The following is a 10,313-nucleotide window of genomic DNA, read 5'->3' as shown; positions in this document are numbered from 1 at the left end:
TTAATCTTCAAGGACAACCAGAATTACAAGTATCTTGAACGCTTACAGAACAAACCCTTGAAAGATCTAACGAGTACAGAACAAACCCTAGATAAAGAACTCGTTTACAAATGTGCGAAAGAAAAAGTGTATTTGTGACACACAAAATATCTTGAGGTCTTTTAGTAGATATGCATGAGACTTTGACTGGTCAGCAACTAACTTTGACATGCTACAAGCCCAATCAGCATCAGGCCTTTTATATGCTACAAGCCCAAACAGCAGCAAGCCTTTATCTACAAGCCCACTAGTATGCATCCATTTGAGTCCAGCTTAGCTACTTGGAACTATTCAGACAATACCTCACACACATAGTTATACGTTGAATAGAATTAGTATCATCTTATTCAGCTGGTGGTTTAGAAGAAAAAGAATTTTTGGGAGATGACATGAGTTGTGATAAAAATGGCGTTTTAAATTTACTTTTTGAGTGTGACATGAATTCAAAGCAATCTAGTGTCAACTCTGTCTATAATGATAATAATTCTGTTTCCATGCTAAATACATTAAACTCATGTATGGATGTTAATGTTGACTGCGACAATGTTGATGCTGGCATTGCTAACGATATTTTGGATGAAAATGTTGATATTATTTCAGATGATATTTGTATTAATGTGCCAAATGATTCTTGTGTTGACAATAGTGTTAATTTGAATGAGAATGTTGATATGAATACACTAAGTTGTTCACAGTTAAGTTCTGAGAGTGAGGATAATACACCTAAAAACAAGGTATTTGAGAATATTAATCAAGCCAGTACATCCAGTAAATATATTCCACTTAGCAAAAGATCATTTTTCTTAAAAAACTAGCCATAAAAGAAATCCTCAATCTTATAACTTTACTGTTAATAACTACTATGGTCATAAACAACAAGACTTTCTTGAGTCTTACTACATAAATGCATTTTACGATCGTGATAAGAAATCAGGAAGCAAACACAATCATGAACCATTATCCCAAGGATCACCTAATCCGTATTATTACCAGTCTTATAGTTTTGATGAGTATTATGGGGTTTATAGTAGGAAATGTTGTTTTGTGTGTGACAACCCATCTCACCTTGCAAGACATTGCAAGAACTGGCATAGGCAACCAAAAGGTATGCAAAAACAGTTTAAGTTTAATCAGTCCCGATCATCAGCTGCTAGCAGCTCGGGGTCAAGGACTGATCAAACTAAAAGTGAAGTCAATGAAATGTACGTGAGATCCAATATAGATAAAAAAAGAAAAAGAGAAAACCTTTTTGGATAACCAAAAAGGAGAGAGCAAGAAGGGATTCAAAGTTTGTAAAGTCTACGGATCCAGCAAACACATGTTTGAAAATAAAGAAAATGAAGTCCAAACCGGCTAAAAAAAAGGAACATGTTTGGGTTCCTAAGGACTGTTCTTCATTTAATGACTCACCTAGGAATAAAACGTTTCAGAAAATAAAATAAAATTTAGAGATTTTATTGTTAACCTTCCCGAGACAACTTTGTCTCGGGATCCCATGCCTTTTGTTGATGCATGTAGGGTCAGTCAAGAGGCCTGTTAACAATAGTTGGTACTTAGACATTGGCTGCACCTGACATACGACGGGAGACGAATACTTACTTTTTTGACGTTCAACCGTTCGAAGGTGGATCTGTATCTTCGCAGGTGACATGGGAGGGAAAATAACTAAAATAGGAAAGGTCTCAAACGGACACTTTAACTTTGGAGGATGTCAATCTTGTCGAACAACTTTATAACAATATGCTCAGCATTTGCCAAATCTGTGATAGGAAATACTCTGCCCTGTTTACTAAGAATGAATGCTTCATCTTGAAACCATGTTTTAAGGTTCCAGAGGAATAGATTCTGATGCGTACTCTGAGGCATAATGATTCCTACATATTGGATATGAGAATTTCGTATACATGATAAAGTGCCTCATATTTTGACATCCAAGGCCTCGGTGAACGATGATTCATCACTTTGGCATCGACGCCTTGGTCATGTCAACTCTAAGAATTTGAACAGATTTGTCAAAGGTGAGCATGTGAGGGGTTTTCCTGTTAAATTTCAACTATTGAATAATGAATTTCATGTTCCAAATGCAAACAACACAGACTCCTTCACAGGCCTAAAACTGTTAATTTTATATATTCCATTCTTCAGCTGTTGCATATGGACTTATTTGAAGTCATTCATCATTTGGCAATAGGTCGAAAAGCATATTGTCTTGTTGTTATTGATGATTTCTCACATTTCAGCTAAACTTTTCTATTAGAATCAAAGGATGAAACCCCTTAGTCCCTGATCAGATTGATGTCTCTTGTTGAGAATCAAACTGACAAGAGAATCAAGTGTATTCGAAGCGACAACGAAATGGAATTCTGCAACCAAATGGTGAATGAATTCGGTCACTCCAAAGGGATAGAACGTCAATTCATTTCCCCGTACACTCCACAACAAAATGAGGTCGCTGAAAGACACAACAGAATACTAATTGAAGCTACAAGAACAATGTTGTTAGACTCAAAACTACCTCTCTTTTTCTAGGGGAAGCAATTAATGCTACATGCTTTATCCAAAACCGTGTTCAACTCAACAAGTGTCTGAAGAAGACTCCATATGAAATCTTCTACAAAACCAATTCAGGTCCCAAGTTTGCTGAAAAGGCAGATGAGTGTTATTTTGTTGGATACGCATATATCAAAATTGCTTATCGAGTTTATAACAAGAATGCGGGAGTGATTGTGGAATCTTTCAATGTTGACCGGCAAGAACTTAACCCGACAGACGCTCGTACTGGTCCAAACTGAATTTTGATTATGATTACTTGTTCAACCTGTTTCGTGTTATTCCTACCCATCCAGTTGCAGTTGCTCCAGCGTCATCTACAATATCTAAGTCTGTGTTAATTCATGCTCTCATAGACAGTTTGGGTAATGCAAATGTATCAGGTGCTCCTCAAGTTAGAAATGTATTACCTATGGTTCCTCAACCGGCTGTAGTTAATCTAACTCCTCAAGCTGCTGATACGACTAATGTAGTTCTTAATAAAGAAGACTCTAATTCAGAGTCTTCTTATATGTCAGTAGGCAACATTGAAAACAACATTGATCCTACTCCCACAGAGCATGTAGTTGATCCTCAGCAGAAGCCAAGTGTAGTTGATTCCACACCTACACCTCCTCATGCTGAAAATATGGCACCTGCCATTGTTGAAGAGGCTGCTTCAAATAAAGTTCCTACTGATGCATCAAATACCGTTGTTTCTACTCCAATTCCAGCAATCGTTGTTCCATTTATGGAAAACCTTTGGGACGACCCCATTGCTTCTGAACATGTGGTTGATCAACCAGAAAACATTCAACCACCCACTGATGTTCTAGCTAATGCCCAAAGGGTTTTTCCTCTTGTTGAGAATCTAACTGTTGAGTTGCAAGTGGATCTGATTCCCCATTCGGTCATTCACAAGATGCATACGACAGAGAATATAATTGGTTCTCCGTCTTCCGGCATCCAGACAAGGAGCAAGTCTGGAAATATTAACAAATGTCTTTTTGCTTGTTTTATTTCTCAGGTTGAACCTAAATATTATTGTATTGCTCTCAAGGAGAACTCCTAGGTTGAAGCTATGCAGGGAGAATTGGTACAGTTCAAGAAGCTCAATGTGTGGAGGTTGGTAAATAATCCAGAGAACACAAGTCTTATTGGCAAAGTGAGTATTCAGAAACAAGAAGGTTGATAAGGGGGTGATTATACGAAATAAATCATGGTTAGCGGTATAAGGATTTTCTCAGCGTGAAGGTCTTGGTTATGATGAAGTCTATGCCTCTTTTTCTAGGCTTGAGGCTATTCGTATCTTCATAGCCTATACATCATACATGAACTTCAAAGTGTATCACATGGATGTGAAGACCACTTTCTTGTACGAAAAGTAAAGGAAGAGATTTATGTTAAGCAACCACCAGGTTCTGAGGATCCTGATCGTCCAGACTATGTTTACCGTCTTGACAAAGTTCTCCTTGGTCTCCACCAAGCACCTCGTTCTTGGTATGCTACTTTGGCAGAACATTTACTAGGGAACGGCTATAATATAGGTCTTATTGATTAGACACTCTTTTTCAAACAAGTTGGTAACGATTTGATCTTGGTCCAAGTGTATGTTGATGACATTATCTTCGGGTCAACGAATGGTGATCTATGTAGAGAGTTCTCCAATGTCATGCAGAATTGGTTTGAATGAGTTCTTTAGGAGAGATGACATTCTTTTTGGGCCTACAAGTTGAACAGAAGAAAGATGAAATTTTGATTCATCAAGAGAAATATGTTCATAATATTGTTCAAAAGTTTGGGTTAAAGGATGCTACACCTTTCGCCACTCCAATTGCTACAAGACCAGTGTTAGCTCTAGATCCATTGGAAAGTCAATTGATCAACCCCTTTATAGGTCCATGATTAACTCCCTAATGTATCTCCCAAGCAGGCCAGGCATCATGTTTCCTGTCCTGTTTTTCAATGTGCCAGATATCAATCTGATCCAAAGGAGTCTCACTTAACCGCTGCCAAGCGTATCTTCTGGTATCTCAAGGGAAAGGCTTGTTTTGGTCTTTGGTATCCAAAAGATTCTCCTTTTGTGCTGCATGCGTATACCGACAATAATTATGCGGGCTACAACATAGACATAAAGTCAACTATAGGAGGATGTCAATTTTTAGGTGATCTCTTAATATCTTGGCAATGTAAGAAGCAGGTCACAGTATCCACCTCCACCGCTGAAGCAGAATACATTGCCGCCTGTAGCTGCTGTTTACAAGTGATATGGATCCAGCATCAACTGTTGGATTACGGTTTGAATTTATTTAACACCACAATCAAGTGTGATTACGATGCAACGATTTGTATTGTTGAAAAGCCGGTCCAACACTCAAAGACAAAACATATTGACACCCGAATGCACTTCATTTGTGATTGTTATGATCGTAAACTTCTCAATATTGAATAGGTCCAATCTAACTACAACGTTGCAGACGTTTTAACAAAAGCCTTTGATCTTGCTCGATTCAAATATCTTGTCGAATCGCTTGGCATGATTTGTTTTGATTAAACTTATCTATCTTTTGTATATAAATTTGTAAATATTGTTTTTTAAATATGTCACAAATTCAGAGGGAGAAAATGAGTTATTGCAACTCACCAAAAAAATTTTATCTTTAATTTTATGAAAAACCAAAAAGATTTACCTTTTCCTTTAAGAAAATCAGAAAATGTCTCAAAAAGAAGGTTATCCTGTTTAGAGGGAGCCTGTAAAATTTTAAAATTTTAGAAATTGATTCGACATTTGGAAAATGATAAGATATTGATCATAATGTTCCTAACACGTGAAAATAGAAAATCAAAAGCCTATAAGATCAATGCTTGATGTGTCAATAGGCTTGACAAATTAGTAAGTTACAGTGTCATATAAACTAAATTATCAGCCTGCGCTAGTGGTTATACATTCATGAAGTGGTTTCATGTCTCTACTTAAAGTCATATCTATGAAAGCAGAAATGTAAATAATATGTCATACTCAAGCCTCTTTTTACCTGATCACAGTTGTCTTATGTTGTCATGTGTCTACAATATTTGTCAAAAAAGGAATCAGAAAAGAAAAAGAAAATAAAAATAAAATAAAAGAAAAATATTAGGTTTTTAAATTTCAACTTATTTTTTCCTTTATGTTGATTCAAGCGTTAGACTTTCTATGTTTGTAGTCATACAAGATATGATTGTTAAGGCCCTGGATCTTCTGCTTTGTTTTGTTATCTTTCTTTTTGTTTAAGCCTTGAACTTTCTCTGCGCGATAATATGGTATTATCCGACCTTATTGGTATGGCCCTGAACTTCTGCTTTATTTTAACATTTCTAGAAATTTTCAAAAAGTGCAAAAGTGTGTCTACAACCATACTGTTATCAGATAAGACAGGTGTAAGTTAAGTTGAGGTGATATGAAAGCAAATTAAGCCCGAGATTTGATCGAGTCTATAATTTGTTAATTGAATAGGGACCACATGAAAACTGTGCTTAATCCATATCTTAACATATCACTATGACATCAAAATACTTGTAAGTTTAAAGCGGACAAAATATATCTACAATCGACCTTGGGTTCTTGGCACAACAATATTGAAATAGAAGTGTGATCTAAGAGAATAACAATTAATGTGATTCCATGTTGTGGTCTTTCTCAGAAAATTATAAGTGTTTATTGTTGGGATTAGGATCTTTGATCCTCGAAGATCAACCATCTGTGACGACTACTTTTAGGACTAAGGATCCTCAGTGGTCCAAGGATCCTTAACAGTTAATTTCAGTTTTATTCTAATTTATTTTTTGTAGATAAAACACGTGCTTACTGGGAATTCCTATTCTTGCGGATGAGATATTTACTTAGTCTTACCTTTTAGCCCACGCTCCAAAGCGGTCAAGCTGAAAGAGTAAACAAACGTGGCCGAGATTATAGCATAAGTAGTTATTAGCCGTTTTACTTGTATTTATACATTGAGTGATAGCTGATAAACACATAACACTTTTAGCACTGAGAGTTCATAGCAAACACTTGTATTCACGATCAGCTATTATTCCACCATTTGTAATCTTTCCAAGTTCAATATAACTGGTAGTGATGGTTTTCATTACCCGAGGTTTTTATGCCGGCAGGATACTAGTTACCAAGGGCTTTTCCTCGTATAAATCTCTGTGTTCATCATTTATAACTGTTACTTTGATCGTATTAATCCATATTAGCACCAATCCTCACTTCTGAATTTGGTTCATTGATCCTTAGCCCTATTTTTAACTAAAACAATTTGGTGCCCGCCGTGGGGCATTTGGTGCTTTAATCACAAAAAACCCTTACCTTTATTCAATCCTTACTATCACTCACTCAATGGCCTCTCAAGGAAAAGCTATTCCCACAACCACTGCTTCGAATATCCCGGCTCAAGTGACTTTGCCACCGCTACCTGGCTCTACAAAGCCACAAAAGCCTATAACTATTGCTCAGAAGAAAGAGACTGTTGTTTTCTTCGGACCGAAATCCACCATTGTCTCTCCAACGGTACCTACTAACAATGATGTTTCTGTTTTGTGTTCAAAGATGAAGAGCTATATGGAGCAGCAGAACAAGACCAACCAGAGGATCCTCCATGAGATCAAGAAAATTAGGAGAACTAAGAAGACTGCTGAAGAAGTAAGCCCCATCATGCCAAAAATGCTTGACTTTGGCACTCCGGATTTCTTGGGTCAGAGGTATCCAGCATCCTCTCACCCTCAACAAGGATCCTCGGACCTCTTCCAGAAGAAATACTCTGACCAATACCCACCAGGATAATCTATCCTTCAACAAGGATCATTAGGTCAACCCTTGAGATCCTTCAATCACCATTTGCAAGGATCCTCGGCCTTCCAATCCGGACCCTCGGGACTTCATCAAGGATCCTCCACCCACCAACTTCAAGGATCCTCAATATTTCAACAAGTATCCTTGGGTTTCCAAACAGAATCCATCATCCATCAGCATCCAGAATCCTACTATCCTTATGGAAAGGAACCTCTGAAGGAACCACGATCCAGGCCATCAGAGGTCCATGAAGGCGACTTCATACCTATGCAAACCACTGCTCCTGCTGGACCACCTCTTGATTCTGAGACAGTGTACCCCGGACGCAGCCATGGAGCGAGATCTTTTGATCACGCAAGAAGTAACACTTATGATAATTTATCTTTTGGCACTAATCATGGTGGTGTGCAGGATACCGAGATCAATCAAACCATAGCCCGTGAGCTACAAAAGCTCAAGGATATGATATCGAGTATACCAGGAGTTATCAAACCCATTCCCGAAGTACCAGCAGGAAGCCATAACAATCCAGGTTTGCTCCACCGATCTGCGATGCCGAGATACCAAAGTGCTTCACTGCTCTTAGTATGAAACTATACGATGGATCTACGGATCCTGAGGAGCATGTAGCCTTATATCGTGAGAGAATGGAAATCAACCCAATTCCAGAAAGATTGAAGGAGGCTTGATTGTGTAAGGGCTTTGGCTCAACCCTCACTGGATCTGCCCTTAAATGGCTGCTAAGTCTCCCTCCTTATTCTATTACTTCCTTTTCTTATTTAATCAATCTATTTAATAGCCAATTTTCATGCAGTAGATCTTTCGAAAAATTCACTAGTGATTTGTATAAAGTTGTCCAACCTCGTGGGGAACCTCTTAGGCAATTCCTTACTAGGTTTGGAAAGGAGGTTTTGGAAATTCCAAACTTGGATGTCCCGACAGCTGTTGAGGCATTTAAGATAGGGTTACAAAAGGACTCCCCATTTTATCAAGATCTTGTGATGACACCCTGCAGGAATTTAGATGAAGTCCGAAACAGAGCCATAAGATTTATCAGATTGAAGGAAAATCAAAGAATGCAAGATCACTCCGGTAAAAAATGAGTCTCAAGACAAGAAGCAAGGATCCTACTTCAGGAACAACAACTCTAAGCCATACAATAAACCAAATGGCCAGAAGATCAATGCTGTAGAAGAGGAGGAGGATGATGAAGATTGTCCAAGAATATCTGATTATTGCTTCTCCGTAGATATGGGAGGAGTGATGCTTGCTGTTAGGAACTTGGGCGAAAAAGCAAGATGGCCAAGGAAAAATGAGAAGGCACCACCCCCCAAAGACAAATCGAAATGGTGTGCCTTTCACGAAGACTTCGGCCATATGACAGAGGATTGCATAGCCTTGAGAAAGGAGATAAGTTACCTCCTCAGCAAGGGTCCCCTTAAGGAGCTGTTTGGAAGAAAAAAGCCTAGGAACCAGGATCCTGAACCAGTTCCAGAAAGGGCTACTCCACCTCCCCCAGACGCTCAAGTTGTCAACATGATCTTTGGAGGGTCCGATATATGCGGAGCTTCTTATTCGGCTGCAAAGAAGTATGCAAAAGAATGCAAACTGGAGAATGGTGAAAGGCCAATCAAGACTTCTACAACAGCCGAGCAAAGAATTATCTCCTTCGATGAGGATGACCAACTCAACGTCCAGGATCCTCATCATGACGGTTTAGTCATTACTTTATTTATTTCTAACCATTATGTACGCAGGATACTCATTTATGGAGGAAGTTCAGTTAACATCATCCAACTAAAAGTACTTCGAAGGATGAATATCCCAGAGTCGGAAATTGTGCCACGATCCTCAGTTCTTGTAGGATTCAGTGGGGAAACGAAGAATACATTGGGGGACATCAAACTACCCATATATATAGAGGTAGTAAATTCTATTCAAAAATTTTGTGTTATCGATTATTTGTCTTGTTGCAATGTTATTCTTGGCAGGCCATTGATACACGAAATGAAGGCAGTCCCCTCCACTTACCATCAATGCGTAAAGCTACCTACCCCATGGGGAATAGCGAATATTGAAAGTGATCAGTAAGACGCTAAGGATTGTTACACTTCCTCAATGAAGTCTACAAAAAAGTTGAGGGAAGCATAGTAATTACAGAAAACGAGAAGAAATGTCATGGAGACTAGGGAACAAGACTCTAAGAAAGTGGTCTTGCACCCAGAGGATCCTGACGGCAAAGTCCTAATAGGTGTTGAAATACAAGAGTCCATTGAGAAGGATCTAGTACCCTTCTTACAACGAAGAAAGTCAACCTTTGAGTGGAAGCACGAAGATATGACAGGTATTTCTAAAGATGTTATAACCCATAAACTTGGAATTGATCCTTCTTTCAGGCCCATTCATCAAAAAAGAAGGAAATTTGCCCCAGAAAGAATTGCGATCATCCAAGAGGAGGTAAAGAAACTACTAAAGGCATGTATGATTAGAGAAGTAAAATATCCAAAATGGTTAGCCAATGTGGTTGTAGTTCAAAAGAAAAACGGAAAGTGGAGGGTATGTGTCGATTTTACTGACTTAAATAAGGCATGTCCCAAAGATCCTTTCCCTCTTCCCCACATTGACTCCATGGTGGATGCTACCGTAGGGCATGAAATGTTGACCTTTATGGATGCTTCCTCAGGATTTCGACAAATCCAGATGGAACCATCTGATCAAGAGGATACATCGTTTATAACCCCTACGGGCATATATTGTTATATTGTTATGCCGTTTGGTCTTAGAAATGCAGGTGCTACATATCAAATACTAGTCAATATGATGTTCAAGGAACAGTTGGGAGATACCATGGAAGTCTACATCGATGACATGGTGGTAAAATCAAAGAAGGCGGAGGATCACCTTAAGGATCTGG

General features: G+C 38.5%; 1 protein-coding gene across 1 annotated transcript; it reads left to right on the top strand.

Annotated features, from left to right (window-relative positions):
- Positions 1–8,650: 8,650 nt before the first annotated feature.
- On the top strand, positions 8,651–9,200 carry LOC143546034 (uncharacterized). Its single transcript, XM_077037789.1, has 2 exons — positions 8,651–9,113; positions 9,157–9,200. Exons 1-2 carry the CDS (start codon positions 8,651–8,653, stop codon positions 9,198–9,200), a joined length of 507 nt encoding a protein of 168 aa, XP_076893904.1.
- The last annotated feature ends 1,113 nt before the right edge of the window (positions 9,201–10,313 follow it).

The sequence above is a fragment of the Bidens hawaiensis genome, unplaced genomic scaffold (assembly GCF_021521415.1).
Source record: "Bidens hawaiensis isolate Kalapana, Puna unplaced genomic scaffold, B.hawaiensis_p1.1 tig00000904_1, whole genome shotgun sequence".
NCBI classification, from domain to species: Eukaryota; Viridiplantae; Streptophyta; class Magnoliopsida; order Asterales; family Asteraceae; genus Bidens; species Bidens hawaiensis.
Note: the sequence above shows the minus strand (reverse complement) of the source record. Positions and strands in the feature narration are given on the sequence as shown.

What these genes read in the sequence shown, in the direction of transcription:
- LOC143546034 (XM_077037789.1), top strand. Translation starts at nt 8,651, where the DNA reads ATGGGAGGAGTGATGCTTGCTGTTAGGAACTTGGGCGAAAAAGCAAGA. An exon ending in CCAGGATCCTCATCATGACG is followed by an intron (nt 9,114 to 9,156) that starts GTTTAGTCATTA and finishes TTATGTACGCAG; the next exon opens with GATACTCATTTATGGAGGAA.